The following is a 27872-nucleotide window of genomic DNA, read 5'->3' as shown; positions in this document are numbered from 1 at the left end:
GCCGGTGCTCTACTCACTGTGCCACCTAGCTGCCCCAATTGCTGGCTTTTTGAAGAGGGTTTTTTCCTCTCCTTTTTAAATTTATTTCTTTTTGTTATCAAGGATGAATCTTTGGGAGTCGAGCAGTAAAAGAGATATATCTCATCATTGAGGAAATGGAAGTGACATAAAATGAAATATATTAATAAGATCTTAAAAAACTAACATTCTGATAATAATAATAATAGCCAGCATTCATGAAAGCACTTTAAGGCTTGTTATCTCATTTTATCCTCACAACAAGCCCATGAGTTACAGACTCATTTTACAGACAGGGAAACTGAGTCTGAAAGAAATTAAGTGACTTGCCCAAGATCACATCGCTCATGTCTAAGGCAAGACTTGAACTCAAGTCTCCTTCTGTGCCACCTAGCTACGGTTTTAATGATTACCAAGTACTTTCTTCACAGCGGTCCTTCGAGATAGCTACTAACAGTATAATTATGCTCATTTTACCAGGGGTGAACGATGGTGAGGCGGCTGGTTTACCGGCATATAACTGGCAAGCACTGGAGTCATGACTATGACTCTGTCTTCAGACTCCAGGATGAGGGGCTCTCGCACTATGCCAGGTGCCTTCGGGGCAGATGACTGAGGCGGAGGGTTGTATGTAGTAGAAATGAACATTAGACTGACCGCCGGGCAGCCCTGGCTCTAGCCGATGGCTGTGTGACTCCAGATAAATCACTCGCCCTCTCTGGGCCTGTTTCCTCATTTGTAAAACAAGGAGGCTGCCTTGTAAGGGCCAGCTCTAAGAGGCCGTGACCCTCTGACCACGCAATGTTTGACCAGCTATAAAAACTGGGAATCTGGTGAGGGGCTTGGGGAAAGGGCCTGCTACGCTCTTAGACCGGGTCTTCTGATGCCACCATCAACCTGGCATGGCTCCCTCTGTAGGGAGAGAGGGATGCATTTGGGAGGAACGAGGGAAGGGGAGAGAACAGGCATCTATTAAGTGCCTCTGTGCTTTGTTGTGCCGTCAAGTCCAACTCTTCATGACCCCCTTTGGGGATTTCTTGGCAGAGACGCTTCCTTCTCCAGCTCATTTTACAAATGAGGAAACTGAGGCAAAGAGGGTTAAGTGACTTGCTCAGGGTCACGCAGCTAGTAAATGTCTGAGGCCGGATTTGAACTCAGGAAGATGAGTGTTCCTGACTCCAGGCCTGGGGCTCTCTCCGCCATGCCCCCCAGGGGCCTTGTATCTTATCTGGTCCTCACAACAACACTGGGAGGCAATTGTAATTATTACTCCCATTTTACAGACGAGGAAACTGAGGCAGAGAGGGATTAAGTGACTTGCCAAAGGCCACGCAGTTAGTAAGTATCTGAAGCCACCTTTGAACTTAGATCTTTCTGACTCAAGGCCTGACACTAATCCAGGGTTGGGGAACCTGCGGGCTTGAGGCCACATGTGGCCCTCTAGGTCCTCAAGTGCGAACTTTTGGCTGAATCCAAACAAATCGGGATTTGTTCTGTGAAGTTCAGATTCAGTCAAAGGGCTGCACTTGAGGACCTAGAGGGCCACATGTGGCCTCAAGCCCACAGGTTCCCCCCATCCTTGCTCTAATCCCTATGATTTGGAAATGAAAGTGATTAAAAACAATGTTTTCCCCCTGACTCTGCTTATTTTACTTTGGATCAGTGCTTCTCTGTAGTCATTACGTTAATTGCATCCTATAGCACAATAATACTCCATTACATTCACATATCACCATGTGTTTAGCAATCCCCCAGTCCATGGGCTTGTGCTTTGTTTCCAGCTTTTGTGGGGGTTTTTTGTTATCACAAAAAGAGCTGCTACAAATATTTTGATGCATGGGCAGCCTTTCTTTTTGTCAATGACCTTCTTGGGGTATGTGCATATCAATGGTTAAATCAAGGGACATGTAATTTTATTTACTTTATTAGCATAATTCCAAATTACCTTCCCAAATGGTTGTACCAATCCACAGTGCCAACAACATCGTATCTGATGATTGCAAAGTGAAGTAAGCAGTGAACTAATCTTCTAAGAGAAAGGTGGGAGATTCTGTGAGGAGACCGATATAACCTATTCTTAGGGGTTTCTCTCTGGTCCACATCCATGGGGCCCAGAAACCACCCTGAGGCACTTAAAAATGCTCACAAGGAGGGTAGGAGAGGGTTAACAAACCTAGAAGAGGGGGAACAGCTTCCAGGCCATTTTTCCTATAGCCTCGGGCAGGCCTGAAGCCAGTGGAGAAACCACTTCCCCTCTTTGGTTAAAAGTGCTTTAAAAAGGCATTTAACCGGCTTTAATGGGTTTTTGAAAGTTATATTCTAATCATCTTGGATCTATGACTTTCTTTTAACAGAAAGAAGCTCTGTATGACAGAAACAAGTTTATACTTGATCTGATTCTGTTGTTTGATGGATGTAGATCAGGAGGGAGAGGAGGCCCTTGGAGCAAATTAGGCAAGTAGTTGAGAAATTCCCTTCTGAGCAAGAAATGAGTTTCATGGAAACAAATGCTGAGGTGGGCCATAAGGTATTTTCCCCCTCCCTCTCTTTAGTCTTCTATCCAAGGAATGCAGCATTCAAAAAAAAAACAACTGGGATTGCTAAGAAGGTAACTGTTCTCTGACCAGTTTGGAATAATAGCTAGCATTGATACAGAGCTTTACAAATATTATCTCATTTTTGACCTCCCAACAACTCTAAGAAGTAGGTACTATTATTATCCCCATTTTGCGGGTGAAGAAACTGAGGTTAGGTGACTCGCCCAAGGTCACACAGCTAGTAAGCCTTTGAGGTTGCATTTGAACCCTGGGCTTCCGGACTCCAGGGCCAACAGCAGTGTATCCATTGTGCCACCTAACTACCCTTCACTGAATGTAGTCAGGTCTCTCTAGCTCGACAATCGAAGAATGGTGGGAAGCTTCAGAAAGATGAAGAGAGCTATCTTTAACTTTTGATGCAAAACTGACCAAAGAAACTGAAGCTGGGAACATTTAGCAGCAAGGTTTGGGTTCCAAGTTGAGATGAGTTGAAGGGGAGGAAGTGCTCTAACTCACTGGACAAAGGATAGGATTAAGCAGTGATAGTTGGACCTAGGGGGTGACATTTCTTTATGCTTTGCTTTAACTATGTGTCCCATATTAAAGAAAATCATGTTTATATTTGTAACTGATTGATGTTTATATCTGGTTGTCTTAATAAAGAGTTACATTTTTGCATAAAGGATGAATTATAGATTTTACAGGTATGAGGAGCCTTGATGGGTATCTCATCCAACTTTCTCACTTTAAAAATGAGGAAATTAAGGTCTGAAGGTCACACAGGAAGTAAGTGGCAGAGTAGAGGACTGAATCTAGGTATGCTGACTGTAGATAGAGGATTCATTCCACAGTACCACAGCACCACAGCACCACAGTACCACAGCACCACAGCACCACAGCACCACAGTACCACAGCACCACAGAACCACAGTATCACAGTAGAGGAACTCTCTGGGTATCTGGAAAAGCTGCTTCAAATATAAACTTCCAGAATCTTAGGCTACTTCAAGGCCTATGAGAATGTCTTGCACGTACGAACTCTTCAAGAAACATTTAATAAATTGACTCGAATTTCTGAATTTAAAACTAGAGAATAAATCAAGGAAACCTCTCTGAAATGGGAATTCTGAACTTCTGGTCCACCCCAAGGAGCCTCTGCCTTCTAAAAAAGTAGCTTCTGTTTTCTCACATTGATTGCTATTTGTATTTCATATCTTTCTATGTGAGTTATTTCATGGTTTCCTATTGCCTGATACCTCCCCTGAAGACCCTTATTCTGAACTTCCACTTTCTCATCATGGAGAGCTTTTATTAACTGACACCCTTTCATATGGCTCTCTGCTGAGTGCTGCAACAAGACATTGAAAACATAGATGAGAAACACCCTCAGGGGAATAATGTGCTATCAGTTACATACAAAGAAGATGCTCTTGGAAAATGTACTTCCTTCCTTTCCTTGAAGAGCTAGAGGAGCATGGGTGTGGAATGTTGTTAATACAGCTAGATACGGTCAACACGTTAGTTGGTTTTGCAGAATTAAAAAAAATTGTCATGAGGGAAGGCTCGCTGCATAGAAGAGGAGAGAAATATTCAGAAATGAATATGATTTAAAAACAAGCCCATCGTGCTTTAACTCCTAATAATATGTGTTTTAAGTTTTTTTCTTTCCCCAGGAGCGGGATTACGTTACCCCAAACCATCCACATTTTCCCACTGAGATCCTTTATGATCAATGGTACAGGGTTCCATTATAATGAGAAAACTGTAACTACAGTCTGTCTACAAAGAACAGAATTTATCTCCGATGTAGTGATCTGGTCTTGGTTAAAAGGATGTAACTCATGACTCTGAGGTGTCACTTGGATCATACTCAAAGCAACGACATTTACCAGGCAGACTAATTCAAAGCAGGAGCTTCCCTGGCCTCCTTCCCCTTCACACTCTCAGCCTTTCTTCTGTGTCTTCTTCATTGGTCCGGCAGATTGTGTTCTTGATTTAGAGTCAGAGGACCCGAGGATGAGCCCTAGCTAGCTCATATTTTGCTGCTCACTAAGTAGCTGTGTGAATTAAATTTCTCAGTTTTGTCATCTGTAAAAGGAGAGCCAGCTGAGTCTGACGTACATAGTTAACATCTAACGAATGCTTGTTGACCAATGGACTGACCAAGGGGGCTGAACCAGAAGAACTTCAAGCTCCTGGCTAGCTCTAAATTTCTGGTCCTGGTTCCATTGACATGGTATTGGGCATTAAGTCTCTATGTTCCAGGGGACCTTATCTACGGCTGGCTCCTTGATGAGCTAATATCTATATCAACTTGAAGCCATGATCATCACTCGCTTTTAAGTCTTTCAGAAATCTTATACTTGCAAAACCATCCCACCCCTGCCCATCCACAGGACTTACAGGATGTAGCAGATGACTCCGATGCTCCACATGTCTGTGGCATAGCCAATTGGTTCATAGTTGATCACTTCGGGGGCAACGAACTCTGGTGTGCCAAAGAGGACCTTCAGGGAACCTGCATTCTCTGCAACACAACGGGAAGGGATCACTCTCCAACTATATTCTCAGGAATGAGGATTAAACCTCAGTATAAAAGGACGATATTGAACTGATTTGAACGCAGGAAGATGACTCTTCCAGACTCCAGACCCAGTGCTCTATCTGCTGCACCACCTAGCTGCTCCCAAAAGGGTCCTCCTTTGAGTCAGCTCTTTATTATCTAGTGTCTCGTGATATACAGAATTACCCATATAAACATTAGTGTGCCTGTATCTTTCCTCTCCTTCCCCCAGATTGTGGCCTACCTTTCTGCTTAGAAATAGGGTGGTGCATGTAAGAAAGAGCCCTGGATTTGGAGTCAGAGGCCTGGGTTCAAATCCTAACTCTGTCACTTATTATCTATGTAACCCTTAGGCAGTCACTTAGCCTTTCTGGGTCTTTGTTTCCCCATTTGTAAAATGAAGTGGTCAGTCTAGATCTGTGGTGTCAAATTCAAATAGAAATGGAGCCTCTAAAATGTACATAAGGCTCCATGGAGGGTGCAGACTGACTTAGAAAACAATATACCAGCATTATCTATGTTTTAAAACATTTTTATTTGTTTTATTAAATATTTCTCAATTATATTTTAATCTGGTTCAGATAACACTTGGGAGTGTTGTGGGCCACATGTGGGCACCTTTGGTCCAGATGGCTTCTAAGGTCACTCTACATCAGAAATTCTATGATCTCCAGAGAGAGAACTGATGGAGTCTGAATGCAGATCGAAGCATACTATTTTTCACTTGTTTTGCTTGTTTTTTTCAACATTGAGTCTGTGTCTCCTTTCACAACATGACTAATAAGGTAATATGTTTTGCATGATTGAACATGTCCAACCCGTATCAAAATACTAACCATCTCAGTGAAGGAGGAAGTGAAGGAGAGAAAAAATTTGGAGCTCAAATTTTTTTTAAAATAGATGTTAAAAATTGGCTTCCTATGTAACTGGGGGAAAATAAGTATTACTTAAAAGCAGTTCTACTATCCTATGATCCCTTCTTCAGTAAAGTCTCACAGAAGCAAAAAAGAAGAGAAATTCACTTCAGGGTCCTGGACCTCTCTGTTATACGGCTCTGAGGAGAACTTTGTAGACAGTGGAAGGTAAGGACATTATTGCAAATGGAGAATATCGCCTACCCTGTTTACTCATCTTTGTATCACTCACACGTTGTCTATATAGTGTGTACTCAATAAATATTGGTTTAACTGACAAAACAAAAATAAAATAAAAGGGGAGGGGAGGGGATAATTAGAATGGGCAAATATGTTGGTGTGTCAGAGGAATCGTGAAGGCCTAAAGCCCCACACAAACACCTTTTTTATAGGCTTCCTGATACCTAAGATTCATATAACGGGGCAAAATCTTTCACTTTAGGATTATAAATAAGGCCTAAATATAAATATGTCTAGGAGAATTCTTATAGATTGACTTAAATTCACCTAAAGGTATATGATGACTGATGACAGGTTGTGAACAGAGCTTGTAATAAAAACAGCCTGCATCTATACAGTGTTTTAAGGTCTATGTAACATTTTTATACATTATTTCAGTTAGGCCCCACAGCAGTGCTCTGGGGGCAGGTGCTATTATAATGTCTCCATTTTACAGCTGAGGCAATTAAGTCTGAGAGCATGCGAGGCAGGGTTTGAGCTGAGGTCTTCCTTACATCAAGTCCAGAGTCCTCTCTGCTAGACCAGCTTGCCTCTGTCGTGAGGCAGTGAAGACTGGACCCTCAGAAAGAGAAGGCGAGGGATGCAGAAGACAAGCTCAGCTTCTTCACAGGGGAAGGGAAGGAGAATTTATATAGCCCCTACTATGTGTCAGGCACTGTGGTAAGTGCTTTTCCCCCACCAAACATTATCTCTTTTGATACTTACAACAACCCTGAAAGGTAAATAATAATAATACAGTGCTGGATTTAGAGTCAGAAAAACCTGAGTTCAGATCCTGCCTTGGATATGTATTGGCTGTAGGACCTTGGGCAAGTCACTTAACCTCTGTTTGGCTCAGTTTCCTCAGCCATAAAATGGGGGCTAATAATAGCACCAACCTCAGAGGGCTATTATTGTCTGGATCAAATGAGACAACATATGTAAAGTGTTATTTAAACATTAAATATTTGCTATGATTAGCTATTATGTCTTCCTGTTACCTCCAAGATCAAATACAAAATGCTCTATTTGGCATTCGATGCCCTTTATAACCTACTCCACTCCTATCTTTCCAGTTTTCTAACATATACTCTTCAATCCAGTGACACTGGCCTCTTGGCTGTTCCATGAAAAAGATACTCCATCTCTCAGCTGCAGGCATTTTCTCTGGTGATCCCTCATGCCAGGAATGCTCTTTCTCTTCTGCTCCTAACTACTCACCTCCCTGGCTTCCTTTTAAGTCCCAACTAAAATCTCAACCCCTCTTAATTCTAATGCCTTTCCCCTGTTAATTATTTCCTATAATATATAATTGGTTAATATATATATAATATACATATCCCATATATAGCCTACGTTGTAAACATTTGTTTGCACGTTATATCCCCCATTAGACTATAAGCTCCTTGACGGCAGGGATATCTTTTGCCTCTTTTTGCATCCCCAGCATTTATCACAGAGTCTGGCACATAGTAGGTGCTTAATAAATGTTAACTGATTATTATCAATATTATTGCTTTCTATGTGGCTTTAGGATACCTTTTGGAGAAGGAACAATGCCATGGGAGGTAGGTCCATTTAATGATGTTTGCCCAGGCTTGTATTAAAATAAGATTTTACAGGCTGACTGATAGCAAGCGGTAGGGTAGCCCAATAGGATGCTAAACTGGGGCTGGGGATGGAGGTGGGAGAAAGAGTGCTCTAACTAGGATTAACCATTCCCAGCAATTTGCACAAGAATTTATAAAGTGAGTTAATTAAATCAAAAGTTGATTATGCTTTCATTTTTCATGCTACCAATTCCTTATTCTCCCACTTATTTTTTTTTTTTGCTTAATCATCTGAGATCAATCAATCAAACAAAAGAGAAAGAATGTCTGTTATTACCTAGTTTCCTGGCCAGTCCAAAGTCAATGAGCTTGATCCTGGTGCCAGTCTTATTGACACACATGATGTTCTCAGGTTTGAGGTCCAGGTGGACGATTCCCTGCTTATGGATATACTCCACCCCTTCCGAGATCTGTTTCATGTACTTGATACACTCCCTTTCAGTCAACTCAAAGTCCTCATCGATGATCCGCTCAAACAGCTCACCCCCAGACACACTGGAGGTACACAGAGGAATTGTGGAGAAGAGGAAAATAGAAAAATCAAGGGAGAGATTAGGTCTTCAATCAGTCTTAATTATTGAGTGTTCACTATGTACCAAGAACTGTGCTAAGTGCTAGGGATATAAAGAAAGGCAAAACCAGTCTGCCCATTACTTTTGGGGCCCGCTGAGTCTTCCCCGTCCTGTGAGAAGACTTGGTTATTGAGAGTCACACTGAGTTTTCACCACATTTGGTGTACGATAGAGAGAAGGGTTTGAGCTGAGAAGAGGTATTCTGATTCTGGACCAAGAAGGGAAGGAGTATCAGGGAGTGGAAGTCAGGAAGTGTGCACAGAGGGCAATGAAACCTATGCCTTGGACAGTGACTGGGACTGTCTGTATGTTTTTAAGGAGTAGGGAACAAAAGTGTCCTAGGTCCTAGGGAGGATATTCCTAGGCTATCATAGGGAAAGGGGTTATCTCATTTTGAGAAAGTTTTCTAGGCCACAGGTTTTAAGACAGCCTACCTAGTGATGACTCAGGGAAAAAGCTGGCTGGGGGAGATGGAGGTTTTAAAAAAGGCAGAAAACCCCCCAAGACTCAAAAACAAATAACCAGTCTCTGATATGATTCCCAAACTGCCACCATTAAAGCAAAGAGGGAAGGGCTGCTTTTGAACTCTTCACACTTGTTGCTGATAGTTTCCATTATTATTATTTCCATTTTAAGGTTGACCTTGATGGTCATTTGAGGCTGATTTTAGGATAGGACCAGGAGTGGACCCATGATTTCACTGCCATACACAAACACCCAGGAGAGGAAATTCTCTCTCCCAATGCAAGCTGGCACCTTTTTGAAGGTTAAAGTATTAGAGAGCTGCCTAGAGGATCACACAACCCATATGCGTCAGAGATCGGACTTGAACCCAGGTCTTAGTGGAATCCATTCCCTCTTTACCTCCAGCTCATAGGTGCCTTCCCCCCCTCCCTTTTAAGATGCAGCTTAAAATTATTTTCAGCATCAAGCTTTTTCTGATCCCCCTCAACTGCTAGTGCCCTTCCTCCTAAGCTACCTTCTATTTAACTACTGTGTATATATTTGAATTTATTCATGTTATATTTATGATACATATATATTTACGCAGGGACTTGTCTCTTTATTTTGGATGAAAGCTCCCTGTGAGTAGGGGTTGTTTAATTCTTTCTGATGATATACTCAGTGCGATGCCTGGTGCACAGTGGGTATGTAATAAATACTTGCTGATTAATTCAAAGCTAGTCCTCTATCCACTCTACCATGCTGTCTGATTTTACTTGTATAAAAATGTTCGGGAAAAGGTAAGGGAGAGAGGCACCCCACCTAGTATCCACCAGTACCTGTTATCACCAGTTGGGTTGATCATTAGTATATAATGGGAATTTGTTTAGTTTGATTTAATTCCTCAAAATTTAATTACCCTTCCTAAGATCAGGTTTCTGAGTCTCCACTTGGACTATTGTGTCTCTACTGCAGACATCGTCAGTCACCTCTTCATCACGAGCATCATCTGCCAGAGGCAAGGCAGTGGCCTAAGCGATCTTCCCCTCCCTCGCTATATTTGTAAATGCAAAGCTAATCCATAGCTTGAGACGCTTCAGAAGAATGCATCAGACTTTCTCTTAAGGGAATTCTGAATGTTCTTTAAATCTCTCAATTTAAAGAGGTGGCATGATGTAGAACATTGGGGTCAAACTCAAGCAGAAATGGGGGCCATTAAACTGTACCTAAGAATCCCTGTGGGATGCAGATTGACGTACTTTTCACATATAATACTCTCTATTCTTTGGTGCTTTTATTTATTTCGTTGTTTCTCAATTCTATTTGAACCTGGTTCAAGCTGTACTCCGCGATGTCGAGGGCTGCGTGTTTGACGCCTCTGGTGTACTATACAGAGAACAACCACATGTGGCAAGTCCTCAAAGAGGTGGGAGAACCAGATCATCTTACTTGTCTCCCGAGGAAGCTGTATATGGGCCAAGAAGCAATGGTTTGAACTGAACATGGAACATCTTATTTATTTAACTAATATGCAGAGTACATCATGTGAAATGCCAGGGTGGATGTAGCAAAAGCTGGAATTAAGGTTGCCAGGGGAAATATTTACCATCTCTGATATGTAGATGATAACGCTCTGATGGCAGATGGTGAAGAATTAAGAACGATCTTGATGAGAATAAAAGAGGAGAGTATAACAGCTGGCTTAAAGTTTGACATATAAACAAATAAACAAAAAACCAAAGCCCAGTATCTTATGAACTAGTCTCATCACTTCCTGGCAAATAGAGGGCGAAAAAATTGAAACAGTGGGGTCAGAGATCACTGCAGATGGCGACTGCAGCCATGAAATTAAAAGACACATGCTCCTGGGAAGGAAAGTCATGGCAAATCTGGATGGCATATATAAGCAGAGACATCACCTTGCCAACAAAGGTCAGTATAGTCAAAGCTATGGTTTTTCCAGTAGCAATGTATGGCTGTGAAAGTTGGATCATAAGAAAATGCGGAATCTCCACTTTTGAATTGTGGTGCTGGAGAAGACTTTTGAGAGTGCTTTGGACAGCAAGGAGGTCAAATGAGTAAATACTTAAAGAAATTAATTCAAACTATTTACTAAAAAGTCAACTACTGAAGCTGAAACTTAAATCCTTTGGCCACATAATGGCCAAATCTTCTGATGGGGCTCAGTGGAACAGACTCTGATGTTGGAAAAGATTGAAGACAAAAGGAAAAGGGGGTGGCAGAGGATGAGATGGGTAGATAGTATAATGGAAATAACGAACATGAACTTTTATAGACTTTGAGAGACAGCGGAGGATGGAAAGGCCTGGCATGCCATGATCCATGGGGTCACAAAGAATTGGACACAACTGAATGACTGAATAACAAGAGAGAATTGGCCTCAAAGTCAGAAGACAAAAGTTGAAGTCCTACCCCAACACATACTAGCCCTGTCACTCAGTGACCTAGTCACTTGGCCTTGAGGTGCTCTAAGCAACTCTATAAAATTAAAAATTCACAGAGAGGTATTGGCCTACCTTGGTGGAGGGAGTTTCCTCACCTTGGAGGTTCCTATACAAATGAGATCACAATCCCTATTACCGTCCTAAATCAATCTACAAATATTCACTAAGTGCCTACTATTTTTTTTTAAATTATTTTTAATTTTTGGAGGGGGGAAGGCAGGGCAATTGGGGTTAAGTGACTTGCCCAAGGTCACACAGTAATTAAGTGCATCAAATGTCTGAGGTCACATTTGAACTCAGGTCCTCCTGACTCCAGGACCAGTGCTATACTCACTGCACCACCTTGCTGCCTCATGTGCCTACTATCTGTAAGTTCCTAAGCTAGGTGCTAGGGATACAACTACTGAGAACAAAACAATCCCCATAGAATTTAGCTCCATTTTCTTCCCAGCTTAAATTCCCAGACTTATATGCAAGATCAATTTGACCTTCCACATTTCTTTTCTTAATCTCTACTGGAAAAGCTCTTCTACTGATTATATAAGGAAAGAAGGAATATAATGTCTGTTCTATTTTCTGGTGGGTATAAGCAGCACCTTTATTATCTAACAGCCTGGAAGTAGTATGACATGAAAGACTGATTCTGGGAGCCAGGTGAATAGGTTCCAAGTTTCTGCAATAATCTGGATCTTCTAACACTATAGGTATTTCGACAAACTGGCACCAGAAGGATGAATGTGACCACTCTCAGAGGTGGTGTGTGAGGTCATCTTAGCATTTGTCTCTTCCTCAACCAGGAGCAAACTTCATTTACAAGCCACTGACCTATTTTCTACATACAACAGTAACACTATGACATAGTAGTAGTGCAGTGGATAGAATGTTGGGCCTGGAATCAGGAAAACCTGAGTTCAAATTTGGCCTCAGATACTTACTAGCTTTCTGACCCCAGGTAAGTCTTTTAGGTATCTCTTTAGGTCTCAATTTCCTTACATGTAAAAGGGGTGGAGGGGAGTGTTTGACTCCATGATGACAAGGGTCCCTTCCAGCTCTGAATCTACGCTTCTTTGCCAAATCCTGCCTTAACTGACCTTACTTCAACACATTTGTCTGCCTAGCCTTGCTTGTCTAGGCAGTAAGAATTTGTCTGTATTTGTGGGCCGCTGTGTTGGCAAACAGAGTGGGTATGCCGGTTGATTGGGTTCCCCTAGAGAGAAATACTGATAGATTGGAAGTTATCCAGGCTTGACAAAATTGCCCCTCAAGAATCTCTAACTCCTTATGTTCTAATTCTTTGTTCATCAAGTAACCAGTAGACCCATAACAGGGTCAAACTTTAAAAGAAAGAGGTTCCCTGATATCTCAAGTCCCAATTCCTGGGCATGGTATATCCCTCACCATAAATTCATCATTTGCTATTCCCACTTAAACATAACTTCTTCTGTTTGTTTAGGGTGAATTAATCTCTACAGAATTAGAACATTCCTCATAAAACTTGAGTTTCTCAGTTTGCAAAGCACAGTGACCCCATCAAGGCATAGCCATCCCATGAGACCTTGCTTGAGATAATAGCTCTCCTTATGCATCCATTAAAGTCCCTTGGACTCAGAGCATGGCCCTAAGCTGAATCACTTTCCCCACCTTGGGTTGTGTAGCTTTAACTTTTTTCTAGGTTGATGGAAGCCATTGAGATTTTTGTAGAAAGGAAACATATATATATATGTACATATATGTATATATACACACATATGTTTACATATATATATATAGGAAAAAAGAAATTTACATGATAATTTTGTTATATATTTGAAAGGAATAGTAAGTTGAGCATAAAAGATTTGCAGTTTCATGTGCAATCATCTTTTTTGTTATGCTATATTACGGAAATACTTGTTTTACTCCATAAAATTAAAAATAAGATAAAAATTTAAAAAGTAACAGGATAAAAAACAAGAAATAAAAATATTTTTGTATAAAAGATTTCTGACTGTTTGGACATCAGGCTGTCAGAGTGAAAAAAAAAACAGCAAGGGATTGTAAATATGAGGGAAAATAACTCCTAATGACTACTCACATTTATATAATTATCTAACATTTTAAAAATGCTTTCCTGATGAGAATGTTGTGAGGGTGGTAGTACAAGTATTATTATCCCCATTTGACACTTATCTATAGTCACATGGCTATTAAGAATCTGAATTAGGGTTCGAATCTATGTCTCTTGACTTCTAGTCTAGTGCCCTTTCTACCACATAACAGACTTTATCACTTTAAAGTATCGGATCACTATCAGTTATGACTATTATTCACTGTCAATGTCAGGTCTCTTTGGTAATCTCAATTGGCATATGCAATGGTACTTCAACATTGGAGTAAAATGAGATAGCACAGAGGTTCATAAAACTTACAACGTGTTCTCTGGCAGATGATCCAAAAAGGAGCAGTTGCCCAAGTCTCTATTGCTAGAGGCTTTTGTAGAAGAAAAGAATAGATAAAGGCAGCTAGGTGGTGCAGTGAATAGAACTCTGCTCCATCTACTGTGCCACCTAGCTGCCCCACGGACATCATTTTTGCTAATAGCTTGCATGAAAACATTGAGGGCACACCTAAGATTTTTCACATCACTGTGCTGGGAAGGAAAATCCCAGTGGTGACAGAATCAATATTTAAAAAACAGATCTTGAAATATTAGGGAGTTTTGGGAAAGTAGAGTCCTATAATGTGCCCCTGGGAGTAAAACCAGAGAGTGGTATAACTAGATGTAGAACAAGGAGTTTAAGACCAACAGGGAGGGGGAAGTGGAGTAAATTTTGAGCGAACCCTATTGGAATCACTGATAATACAAAGCTTGGAAGGAGCTCAAATGGCAATGAAGATATAATCATCTTCTGAGAATCACAGAATCTCAGAGTTGGAAGGGATCTCAGAATCCCTCTGGTCCTTTAGTAGCCTGAAATAATGGACCAAAAATAACACAGGTAAATATACGGTCCCACTTGATATTTATAAAAATATCTCCCATACAAATATAGGCCAGGTCAGAGATGGTATGACAGCAGTTCATGTGAAAAAGACCTGGAGGTCTTAGTTGGCTGTATATGAGCTAACAATGTGAATACAAAAAAGTTAACTTGATTTGAAGCTATTTTGATAGAAATATAGGCTCTAGATACTTAACCAAAGATTTACTCCAATGCTCCACTGTAGTATAGAGGTGAGGCTGGGCTCTTTAAGGAACAAAGGCAGAATACAAGGTTTGACTGCTCCTACCAAGCTGAAAAGGCTTACGGCACTAGTTTAGTGAAGGACTGTAGCTGAGCACTATTCTAGCAAAATTCAGAGAACTTCATCACCAGAAGATTGACTACTAAGAATTTTTTTTGGGAGGGCACAGTATTTCATGACATTCTCTAAAAAGGCATGGGGATGCAGTGGAGTACCCCTACTAATGAAATAGTGAATTAATGAAGTACTGGAATAAATTGCCAGATCCCAGAAATCATAGTTAGGGTGAATTCTTTGCAGATCAGACTACATTTGGAATATTGCAGATTGAGTTCTGGGTACCTCAGTTCACATAACCTATTGGAAAACTGCAATACATTCAGAAAGGAGCTATCAGAATGCTGAGGGGTCTGGAAACTATTGTCTGTGAGGAATGCTTAAGGGATCAGGGTACGGTTAACTTCTAGAACAGAATGATTTGGGACGGGAGGACTTGATAGCTGTCCTCAAGTGTTTAAAGCACTGTCATTTAAAAGAGAAAACAGACATCTTGTGTGTGGCTCCAGAGAGCAGGGTTATAGCCAATGAGCGGGAAATTCTAAAGAGACACACTGCAGTTCCAGATAAGGAAGAACTAAGTGCTTGACAAACAGAGCTGCTAGTGGAAGAGGCTGCTTTGAAAGAGAGCAGCTCCCTTTCACCAGACATATTCAAAGGATCAATGAGCATCTGTCAAGGAGGCCCTAGGGATTTCTACTCTGGGAGGAAGGCTGGACTTGCAAGGTTCCTTTCAACTCTAATGTTCTTCTCTGTTTAAGATTCATGATGACAAATGGGTGATAGCAGCCCAAGCTCTGCACCAGTGGAGGGGTTATGGAGATTGCTGTGTCTGTCCTTCATTTTCAGAGAGGACCATGACATCAGGGAAATGATGACATGACTTGCAGTTGGCTTTGTTTTGAGCGAGGGAGGGCTGTACAAGGTCACCACTTTCTCCTCCAGAGCCATCTGGGTCCAGTAGCCTGATATTCACCAGGATGACTGGAGATGACCCAGGATGCAATGGGAGACCCTGCCCCTTTTGGGAGCCCATTCAGTGAATAGGCTTCTTTAAGAAGTGAGTCAAGGGATGGCCCCTTTTATTAGAAAAAAGAAAAAAATCAAACAGGGAGGGGAGGACCCTCAGGGTTGTTGTTCCAAAGAGAAACAGTTACCATAGACATTTGCTCGGAGCCAGGAGGGCCCAAAACATAGCCATTAAGTGGAGCTTGGGAAAGGACCTATTGTGGTCAAGTCTATTGAATGTCAAGGTTATGGGGAAGGGACAAGGTAGAGAAACTCCCTCAGACCAGTGCTCTAGAGGCCTTATCTAATAACTACAGCACAAAGAAGAGGTCTGGAGAAAAGAGGAGGAAGCCTCAACAGATAAAAGATTTGGCTGAAGGGACTGGGGATGTTGATCCCAGAGAAAAGAAGACTCGATGCTATCTTCCAGCATTTAAAAAAGACCTGGATTCATGCTCACTACCTGTGTGACCTGAGGCTAGTCATTTTGCTTACTTTGGCCTCAGCTCCCTCATCTGTTTAATGAGAAGTTTAGACTACATGGCTTCTGAGGTCCTTTCCAATTTAGATCTAGGATTCTGTGGTGGTGGGCAGCTAGGTGGAACACTGGATAGAGCGCTGGGACTGGAGTCAGGAAGATCTACGTTCAAATTTGACCTCAGACACTTGCTAGCTGTGTGACCCTGAGCAAGTCACTTAACCCCATTTGCCTCAGTTTCCTCATCTGTAACATGGGCTGGAGAGGGAAATGACAAAACACTCTGGTATCCTAGCCAAGAAAACCCCAAATGCAGTCAAGAAGAGTCACACGTGACTGAAATGACTGAACAAAACAAGAGTGATTAGGCTTATTCAGCTTGACGACTCGGCTTTGGGGGTAGGGAGGGGCTGTTACATGATAGCTTCCAGCAGTTGATGTCAAGTCAAAATAGAAGAGGCTGACTTGGGGAGTAAGTGGATGAGTTCCATGTCACAGAGGTCTTTAAGCAGAGGTTGGATGACTACTATTTGGCAGATGCATGTTTCAAAGTAGGAATTAGGATGGATGTCCTCGGAAGTCCTGACCTGACTTTGATGTACCTAGTCCTTTTCATATTAGAGGCAGCCTAGCTAGAAGATGAGAGACCTGGGATCCATTTCCAAAATGCTGTATATTACCAAGTCTTCTTGGTAATTCTTCTCTATTTCCCTCAACTAATTGCTTTTAAGGAGGCAGCATTTTAATGGAGGAGGAAAATACATAAAGGGCATTTAGATAGGAAGAGTGGATACATGGTTTTATACATTTAGAAAGAGGCATTCAGACCCAGTCATTGTTAAAAGTCAAGGTCTCCATTCTCACCTCTGCCTCAAACTAAGACTTTATAGTCTCACTGTATTTAAGACTTTCTTCTGTTCAAGAGGGAGGGGGATGGTGGCTGAAAGCCAGTCCAGCTGAAAACTTTATACATTTTCTCCTTTGTTTTCCATTTAGCTTGCCAATTCCTAATTCCAAGCTAAGTATGGAATTCAATGCACCAGCACTGCTGCCCTCTTTTGCCCAAACCCCTCTTGCTCCCTCCCCCTTCCCTTGCATCCCCGCTCAAAAATTTATACAAGTACTGACATAAATATTCCATTACTGGAATAGGTGCCGAGGGCATAATGACTGTGGTGGTAGCAATGTGGAAGCAGGAGGCAGGCAGTCTAGCTTGGAATTGAGGACTTCTTCAAAGCGACTCAGGATTTTTTTCTGTTATCTTACATGGTTCAATAGGATCATAAGATGTTAGAGCTGGAAGGGACCTTAGATACCATCTCATTCAAAGGGTGCCCTCTTTTATTGTTTCCTTTTCTATATATGGGAGAAAGCTGAGGTTAAGCTAAGATTAGAACTCAGGTCTCCAGATTCCTAACCCAGTATTGGCTTTGGTGTGGAAGGACTATATCTTCAGCAGGAAATAGTTTAAGAAATACCCTTAGCACTGAGGATAGGAGGAGCAAAGTGGTAGAGCAAATGACAGTAGAGAGCTTAGAACTGAACCAGGTAGGAAAATGTCTCTCAATACTGTCCTCTCCCAGGCTCCTGAACATCCTGCCTGCTTCATCTTCCTGAGGAAAAAGCTGCATTTTAGCCTTTACCCATTGTTGAAAACCTCAGAGCTCAGCATTAGTACTTTAGAGAGGATGAGGGAGTCTGGTTGGTCTATTGCCATCAGCACAGATTGTAAGGGCAAGGTTCAGGGTTGAAACAAAGTGACAAAGAAATTGGCTCTCCCCAAACCCACAAAAATCCTCTGGCTAGAAAAGATGTTGGGAAGTCAACCAGTTTAATCCCCTACTCTTTTGTAGATTGTACCTAACTCAACAGAGGGAGTTGAAGATCTTTGATGAATTAGGAGACCTGAAGGGGAAAAGGATAGATGGGAGTAGGGAGAGGTGAAGAATTCTGCCTTGGGTCACAGAGAGCCAAGATTAGAGTCCTGGACTCCCCAGAACGGGTTCTTGTGCCTTAAATAAAGCTTTGGAAAGGAAAAGATTCCATGTCTCTCCCCTCTTTCCTCTCCCCATCTCCAACTCTGCCCACTTGTCTCCCATTTTAGTTTGTAGTTACCTACTGTTGAACTCTCCCTAATTAACGTGACCAACGGTACATGTTATTTGTCTTTTAAATGGTGAGGGTGGTGGTAGATGCGGAGGACAGGTGGAAGTGGTTTATGGCTTTGGATGCTATGTTACCTTGGGGAGCTGGTTTTAGGAGGAGGTATATGGGTGGCAAGAACTCACATTTCCAAGACCATGACAATGTTGGCTTTCTCCTCAAAGGCATCAACACACTGCACAAGCTTGGGGTGGTGTAGACAGTTCATGATGTCGATCTCCTGCCGGATATTCTCTTTATCTTTTGCTGAATATGCCTTGAAGAATTTCCCTGCCCAAATTTTTCCAGTTTTCTTTTCAACAAGTCGAAAGACCTGTCCAAATTTCCCACTGTAAAGGGAAAAGAGAAGCTGAGGTGGTGTGGGAAAGGATTACTTAACCATCATGCCCATGAGATGTGGACCAGAGTTAGTAAACCTCCTTCGCATATCCCACGTCTCCTTCCCTAAGGTATTTCTCCGATCAGATTGGGAGCACAGTCCCCAAGGGCAGAGACTCCTTTTCTTCTATCAGGCCAGGAGATCTTAGCCTTTTTCATGTTATGGACCGCTTTGGCAATCTTTCTCAGAATAATGTTTTTAAATGAATAAAATATGCAGGATTACAAAGAAACTCAAATATATTGAAATACAATTATCAATAGATTATAGATTATACCCTAGTTTAAGAAGTCCTGCATTAGACTGTTCTTCTTATGGAGAAATAGGATGTGGAACAGTCTTTGGGGGAGGAAAGGGAGATGGTGTTAATTTTTACACCTCTGTTGCCCTCCTCCAGAATGATTATATTTAGAGTACTTCTCAAAGGGATTTTCTGATTCAGTCTCTGATCTCATTAGGTGCCCCCTAGGTAGGCACTATCAGATTTAAATTTCTGTCTCTCCCCATAAACACATTTTGCTGTAGAGAGAGTAACAGCCTGGTTCCCTGTCCTCTCTCCCTTGTTTGTTTAAGGTAAAGCTTCAGAGTGACTGGGGATGGATAAAAACTAGGGGAGACCTTAGGGATGGAGATCACCTCCCTCCATTGACTCCCCCCCACCCCGCCTTGAGACAGAGATAATGAAAATTTCATTCCCATTGAGTGTAATGAATGAGCCCATATTTCAACAGAACCATGGCGGGTAGGCTACACTTCTGGCTCCCCTGACTTCTAGGGATAATTAAAAAAATTTTTTTTTTAAATCAGACTTGTGATTTTATTAGTATAAGAAGGTCTCAGTGAGAAAACTCTCTCTACCAAAACAGATCTACTCCTACTGTGTGACTTAAAGTCTTTTTGAAGAGAGTTGCCTCAGGGCACTAACAGAATAAGAGAACCGCATAGTCGGTGTGCATAAGGCAGGACACGAGCTCCTTTCTCTGACTTTGAGGCCAGTGCTCTAACCATTACGCTACTCTTCCCCTCTCCAGATGGGGTTGAATGGGGTAAGGTGGAGAATTATATCATTAATAAGAAATACTTTTAAATGGGCCTGACATCTTAGTAGCTCCTAGTGCAGGTAGTATGCTTGAAAGTGCCTTCCTGGTGGTGATGATGGGGTTCGGTTGTTCTCAAAGATGGAGAGTAACATGGGTGGGAATTTGTGAAAGTAACATCCTATACTTAAACAGGTGACTCTCCCTAAGAATCAGCCTCCTGCCCTGCTGCCATTCCAAAGCCACTATCCTCAAAGCCAGAGAGCAGGCTCCCACCCCACTTACGATCCTAATCTCTCCTCGATGTCATAGAAATCAGCAACTTTTTGTTCGGTGTTGATTGCCACTGTCCGGTAGTCTACCTCGGGCTCCTTCTCATCTACAAACAGGGGATCAGGGTTAGCAATCATAATCTGCCCTCCCCGCTGCCCAAGATTTATATCCCTCCATTCCAGTATAATTAACCCCATCTTCCACCCCATCTCAATCGCAGAGAGAATGATGGGGTGTTCCGTACCATCATCTGACAGTTCGACTTCATCCTTAGGTTCTGTTGGAAAAAAAAAAACAAGAGAGAGAAAAGAGTGAGATACAGTCTGTTTAGACATAGTCAGTGAACATCCAAAAAAAACTGGAGGAAGCACAGGAGACCATGTCTCAGCTTTACCAGGCACAAGTGTCTGACCATGAGCCGCAGAGCCAAGTAAGAGTTACCTTTCCTCCTCTCCTCTCCCTTACTCTGTGGTGCCAAAAAGCTGACCAGTGGGGAAATGGCCATAAGGTGTGGAACAAGAGAAAGGGGGAAAAAGATGCTAACTTTTAAAAAGATGATAACTATGGGGCAGCTAGGTGGCGCAGTGAGTAGAGCACTGGCCCTGGAGTCAGGAGGACCTGAGTTCAGATATTTGACACACTTACCAGCTGTGTGACCTTGGGCAAGTCACTTAACACCAATTGCCCTGCCCCCCCAAAAGATGATAACTATCCCGAGATGGCTAAAAAAAAGTGGCATGGTTATTTGAAAATGCCAAGAACAAGAAAGCCCAGAACAAAATGAGGTTGGCAAGGGATATGAAATTATGTTAGGGACTAGAAGAAGAGACGAAAAGTTATGGGACCAGTAATTGGCATGGATGAGATTATGATAGTGGATGACAGAATGAGGGCAGAACTAATAAACTTGTAATTTGCTTTTCTTTTCTCCACTAAGGAGAGTTATCTTCAGACTGGAAAGTGAAGAACAAAGATGGCTAACAAGAGAATGGAAATCTAGGGGAGGTAGAGAGATATTAAGATAATACCTTGCTATACTTAGCAAGTTCAAGTCATCCAACCCAGATGAACTATATTTCGGGGTACCAAAAAATAAAACTTGTGGATTTGATTGCTGAGTCATCATATGTGATCTTTGGGGAGCTGTGGATAAAAGGGAGCCATTTGATGAGGCCAGTTACAGGCAAGTGTACAAATATTTGGAAAGGGAATAAAAACAGATTCTTGAAATTATAGACTGGTAAGCTTGAGATTTATTTTTGCCAATAGTCCGATACATCTTATTAAAGGAATAGTTTATGACTGCTATTAAGAAAGGAAAACTATAATTACTAAGAGACAGAATGGATTAATTAATGATAGGTTATGCTAGGCTAACTCCATTTTCTTTTATGGCAGTGATACTAAACTGTTAGATGATGCAGTAGACACGAGAGAAACAAATAGATGACAAAAAATATATAGGCATTTTTGTTGCTGCTGTTCAATCATTTCAGTAGGTTTCAACTCTGTGACCCCATTTTGGGGTTTTCTTGGCAAAGACACTGAAGAGGTTTGCCATTTCCTTCTCCAGCTCATTTTACAGATGAGGAAATTGAGGCAAACAGGGTGAAGTGACTTGCCCAGGGTCATATTGGCCAGGGTCACACACAGCTAGCATGTCAATGAGCTGGAGAAGGAAATGACAAACCATTCCAGTATCTTTGCCAAAGAAACCCCAAACAGGGTCATGGAGAGTCAGACATGACTGAAATGACTCAACAGCAAGATATATAGATAATAATAACTAGCATTTATATAGTGCTTTAAGGCTTGTGAAGTACTATCCATTTATTTATCTATCGATTTACCTATATCTCTACCTACCTATGTCATCTCATTTGATCCTTACAACAATCCTGTGAAGTGGGCACTATTATTATTATCTTTATCATTCCCATTTTACAGATGAAGAAGCTGAAGGAGACCACAAAGTCCATCATTCTTATCCATTATGCCACCTAGCTGCTGATTATTAAAGACACATGAGAGTGCCTTTTCTAATAATCTTGTGGTGAGATGGAGAAATGCAGACTGAATAAGAGCACAGTTAGTCAGATTTAGAACAGAATGACTGAAACCAAAGAGTAGTGATTAGTAGTTAGAGATGAAGTTAGAAGAAAATCTTTGGTGGGATATCCCAGGGATCTGTCCATGGTTCTGTTTAACATTTTTTTTATCAATGACTTAGATGAAAGCACAGCAGGCAGGCTTATCAAGGATGCCCAAGACACAGAGCCCATAGAGATAATGGATATATTAGATAATAGATGCAAGACTCAAAAAGATCCATGGCAGGCTAGAAGGATGGGCTGAATTTAATAAGATTAGATTTAATAAGGACAAATAGCGGTAATCATAAATAACTCCTCTAATTCTCGATAACCTATTTAACATGAAGGGATAAAATACTAAGGGGAAGATGGTAGGAAAGTAGGATCCTTAGCCAATGATACTGCAGAAGCACTTCCTTGGAATATCAATAAAGCTGCCCTGGAGTACAAGTTATATTAGAGCTGTGGCTCAACACTGGAGGTAGGAGTGTTTTCTGATTAGGAGGTATTTCTAGGGTGGGGGTCAGCATTAGGCTTATGAACCTAGTTAGGGGTGAGATTAGACTAGACTTACATTTAGGGAAAAGTGTTATACCAGCTTGGAGTTAGCATGAGGATTATGGATAGGGCAAGAACTACAGTATGGCCTACTTTGCATTTTCTAGACTAAAAAAATGAAGATTAAATAGGACACATTATTTGCAAAAAACCCCAAGGAATCTAGTTTGGAATAAAAGAAGCTGGGTTGGAATGTTAGCTCTACCTCTTCCCTGTGGGACCTTGGATTCAGTCACTCAACTAGTTCTAGGTCTGCCTAACTGTGCTATCATCCAGTCTACAGTTCTCCATCTCAGGCACAAAAAGCTCCCTCAGATGTCTTTAAGAATCGGCAGCTAAAATGTTAAAATTTGTCTTTACATGTAACTGGGGAAAAATGAAATATTATTTAAAAAGCAATCAGTATCTAGGTGGCACAGTGAATAAGAGTACTGGACTCTGTAGTCAGAAGGACTGGAGTTCAAATGCTGCCTCAGACACTGATTTAACCTCTATCAGCTTCTCTCTGGGCCTCAGTTTCCTCATCTGTAAAATGAGGCAACTGTACTAGATGACATGTAAAATCCTTTCCAGCACTAAATTAACAGAGGGGTGGGGCATGGAATTCATCGTACTCCAGGCAAAACCAATTCTTTACCCATCAGCCTCAAGATTTGCATCACATTCATTTTGGTCCCTCATCAGAAACTGTATTTCCTTTTCTGCAACAGAAATTACCTAGTATGGTCTGCTATCTAATAGAAGATTGGAAAAGTCTTTTGTTCTTTCTGTGCCTCTCTTCTCTGTCCCTGAAGCTTAGAGCCTGCAATCAACCACATCCTTCTCTTCCCCTTCGTATCTCCTCAATAAATAACACAGCTGGGCTGGGAGCAGGGTAGGTTAGGAAAGAGGTTTTCCTGTTTGGAAGCCCTGAGTGGCCTTGTTCCACTCCTCTGAATTCCAGGAGATTTCAACACTTTCCTTGGAATCTTAACAGCAAGGGGGAGTGTCACTGGGAAGCAAGGGAAGTCAAGCTTGCTCCCATCAGACATAAGCAACCCAACTAACCTCCTCTAAACAGACTTTTCTAACCCACTAACTGTGTGATGCTAGGCAAATCGCTTAACCCAGTTTGCCTCAGTTTCCTCATCTGTAAAATGAGCTGGAGAAGGAAATGGCAAATCACTCCAGCATCTTTGCTGAGAAAACCTCAAATAAAGTCACAAAGAGTGGGACATGACTGAAATGACTGAACAATTATCTTCTTAGAATTTTTTTTCTTTGGTATCTTTCCTGAGGGTTCCTAGATGATTCGTTCCATCTTAACAGCTCTTCACCTTTTCTAATACGTAAGAGTGCAGAGACGCAAAAAGTCTTTCTAACTTCTCCTTTAGCTAGTTGGCCTGCCTGCCTGGACTTTCAGTAAATAGAATTAGTGATAGTAGCTTATAATTTTTACACAGCAATTAAGGTTTACAAAACAATTTATATACATTAATTAATTTATTCTTAGCACTATAGAGTTAGAGCTGAAAGAAATCTTAGAGGCCATTGAGTTCAACTTCCTCATTTTACAGATGAAGAAACTGAGGCAAAGAGAGGTTAATAGGATTTGAACTTTGTTCTTCCTGACTCTAAAGGCCAGTACTCTATCCACTACTCTAGGCTCATAACACCCTTTTGATGCTGGTATTGCAGGTATTATCTCCATTTTAGAGATGAGGGAACTGAAGCCAAGAGATTATACAACAAGTAAGTGGGTTTGGACCCAGGTTCTTTCTTGACTCCACGTTCAGTGTTCTTTCCTTTACATCACTTTGCAAGCAAATAAACAGTACACACCCTGAATCAGTGCCCTTGATTTTCAAATTTCCTCTGGGTAACTTTCTCCTTCACCTAGCTCATTGTTAGCAAATACTCCATCATCCCAGACCACTTCTTTTCACACTCCTTTATTCTTCTTGCACAAATGGAAACCTGGCTCTCTTTGGAGGATGACCCTCAATATCTCTTTCATGCTTGTTGATACTTCTCTTAAGCCACCCACCACCTACCCTCAACACTGAATGCCAGATCGAAGTTGGCATACTCTTTGCTCCCTATTGTCACTTCCAGATCCTCCTTTTCCCATTATCACTCAGCAGCCATCTTTCCTCCTTTGAGGTTCATTGACTCCATCTACATTACCCTGATTGATCCTTGTCACAGTAATATACCAACCTTCCATAGTTATTCTTCTCCCTTTTGCAAAGAATTCAGTGACAAATTCAGTGTTCTTTTCTCTTTCAACTCTTGCCCTCATTCTTTGAGATAGATGCTAATGTTCCTTCAAATACCCTAGACTCCTACTTCAGCTACTTTTTCAAATACTTTTACCTAAAGATCTAACCCATCTCAACTACCCAAAAGGGTGGTCATCCCTTAAATCTTACCGTGGCACATAACTATGCCACCTCCACCGTCTTTAAATCTGAAATTCCCTGCTCTCATCCTAATTGGCTTTTCTTCCATCTCTTTCTCTCTGTTCCATTCCCCTCAAACCCATTCTTTGCTCTCACTGTAACCTTCAGATTCCCCATCCCTCCCTGTTCTCGCAGTTTGGCTCTGCTCTTAATTTCCTTTCTTCATAGTCTTGGCCTTATAGTGAACCATTCCAAATGTACACTGTCCTCCATCTTTCCTACTTTGTCCTCTACCTTTCACACCTTACTAGTTCTCAACCCAGGAAGTCATGAAATCATGCCAACTAGGTCCACTATAAATCCATATTATCTAATCTCAATTGGGCCCTCACCACTACACAGTAATCATCTTCTTAAGGCATAAATCACTTCCTTGCTCAAAAATTTTGAGGGAATTCCTATTGCCCCTAGGATAAAATGCAAAATAATTTGGTCCTTACGCCCTGGAGTCAGGAGGACTTGAGTTCAAATTTGGCCTTAGACACCTGATACTTACTAGCTGTGTGACCTTGGGCAAGTCACTTAACCCTGATTGCCTCACCTCCCTCTCCGGAAAAAAAATCAACTGAACCTTTTACACACCTGATCAGCTCACAAACACCACTCCACCCACCACTACCAAAAGGGAACTTTCCTTTTCCCCTCCTTGCACATATAACCAAATTAGGACTTGGGATCATTGATGTCTGCCAAGTGCAGATATTTGGGGCAGCTAGGTGGCACAGTGGATAGAGCACCAGGCCTAGAGTCAGGAAGACTCATCTTCCTGAGATCAAATCCAGCCTCAGATGCTTACCAGTTGCGTGACCCTGGACAAGTCACTCAACCCTGTTTGCCTCAGTTTTCTCATCTATAAAATAAGAAGGAAATGGCAGGCAAACTGCTCCACTGTCTCTGCCAATAAAACCTTAAATGGGGCCACAAAGATTTGGACACAACTGAAAAACAACTGAATGAGAAGTGTTTTAAAGGATGCTTATGTAAATGTCAACGGGCAATGTGATGCATAGAGATGACCTTGAAGCCATGAGGGTTTGGGTCCAGGTCCTTCTTCTGGCACATGTTGGCTCTGTGATCCTGGGCAATTCTATTAACCTTTCAGTGGTCCAGGAAACTATCTGAGACTCTAAGGTACAGAGAAGATGCTGACCTCCATGGGTACAGGGAGCTTCCTGAAATCACAGGTATAACCTCAATCCCCCAGATAAAAATGTCAGTTATCACGAGATTCCCTTTTTGGGATTTCTATTCCCCTTCAATGCAGCTCTGAGATGAGGGAAGAGACCAGAAGGAGTACCATCAGAAAACCTGTGATGGAATCCAAGATCAATCGGTCCATGAATTGGCCTTTATTAAGTGCCAGGTACCATGCTCAGCATTGACCTGCAAGTCACCTCACTTCTCTGTGTCCCGGATTCTCTATGTCTGGCCCAGATTTCTCCATCTCTCACATGAAAGGGTTGGACAGGATGACCTTTAGCTTCCCTCCAGCTCTAAAATCTTTTAAGTTCACTACAAAGACTCCCTTTCTTCAAATTCTTACCCAACAGCTTTCAATGATATGTTCCTTTTTTTAGATCGTCCAATAGCTATTTTGAAAGGGAGGGATTCCTAGATTTATGTTGTGGATTTAGGAGTCCAGATGGCATCTCAGAGGTCAATCGATCAGCACTCGTTAGGTATTTACTATGTGCTAGGAACTGTGCTAAGCACTGGGGATACAGGGAAAGGCCAAAGACCAGGCCTCAATCACACTCTAATGAGGTACACAACATGCAAGTAACTATGTACATATGAGGTACATACAACGTAAATGGAAGGTGAAATCTTACAGAAGACACTTGGGGAGTGGGAGGAGGGACCTCAAAGGCCTCTTGGAGAAGGTAAGATTTAAGTTGAGTCTTGAAGGAAGCCAGGAGGTAGAGGTGAGGAGGGAGAGAGAGTGGCCAGGAAAAAGGTCATCTAATCCAATCTTTTCTTTTTACAGAGGAGGAAACCAAGGCCCAGGGAGATGGGTGGGTGGGTGGGGAGTCTCGTCCAAGGTCACACAGCTATTGAGTAGTGGAAGTCTAAGTTCAGGATTCTTTCCCCACCTCCACTTCCTCCACCCAGTGTATGACTTGTAAAGACTGTTTTCTACCCGGAAACTGATCAAGAGGAAAGCACCATCCATTCAATCATCTCTGGACAACTGTTTAAAGAGCTGAAGATCCTAAGAGTCATCCAAAAGCCCAGGCAGGCACTAATTGTTAATTAAATGCTAAATTAATATTTATTATATCGAGCACCACAGCTTTAGATCACATTTATGCACTGGGAGGAACACGTTTTTTTATGTGCCATATATTTAATTTATAGTGCACTGGGGTCAAGGATAAAGAACATTTAAGGGCCCGTTTTATGAGGCTCAGAGCATAACTCTACTAATTTAAATGATTATAAAAGCTCCTGTCACGGTGCCTCTGCTTTTGTGACATGCTGTTGATCCTATCTGTGATGGATTTGCTGCTGAATCCTTGGTCAGGAATGTAACCCCTGACTATAACATTCTTCCACATGTTCCTTGGGAACATATGGTCTTCTTTATGTTGTGGTTCCCAGGGACACGCTGTAGTAAAAAGCAGACACTGTCTACATAAGTAACATTCTGATAAGAGAAATACCGATCCCTTTGGTGTTGGAATTCCTCATCTACCCCTACACCTGCTGGTCAGAGGTCTGAGAAATGTGAAGGGGTGTGTGTGTGTGTATGTGTGTGTGTGTGCATGTCCAGAAATAAGACCATAAAAAGCCTTGAATGCCAAGCTAAAGAGTTTTA

General features: G+C 41.8%; 1 protein-coding gene across 2 annotated transcripts in view; it reads right to left on the bottom strand.

Moving 5' to 3' along the window:
- The window catches only part of MYLK (myosin light chain kinase), a 338535-nt gene that overhangs the window by 31953 nt on the left and 278710 nt on the right, over positions 1–27872 (bottom strand). For both annotated transcript variants that reach the window (XM_036746782.1, XM_036746783.1), the window contains exons 23-27: positions 20207–20239; positions 19975–20068; positions 18399–18602; positions 8139–8356; positions 4959–5082 (exon numbers count right to left, since the gene is read on the bottom strand). In XM_036746782.1, coding sequence (XP_036602677.1) covers positions 4959–5082; positions 8139–8356; positions 18399–18602; positions 19975–20068; positions 20207–20239 — 673 coding nt within the window. The remainder of the gene's footprint in view (positions 1–4958; positions 5083–8138; positions 8357–18398; positions 18603–19974; positions 20069–20206; positions 20240–27872) is intronic.

Source organism: Trichosurus vulpecula, chromosome 2 (assembly GCF_011100635.1).
Source record: "Trichosurus vulpecula isolate mTriVul1 chromosome 2, mTriVul1.pri, whole genome shotgun sequence".
NCBI classification, from domain to species: Eukaryota; Metazoa; Chordata; class Mammalia; order Diprotodontia; family Phalangeridae; genus Trichosurus; species Trichosurus vulpecula.
The sequence above is the reverse complement of the archived record's forward strand: the minus strand, read 5'-3'. Positions and strand labels throughout refer to the sequence as shown.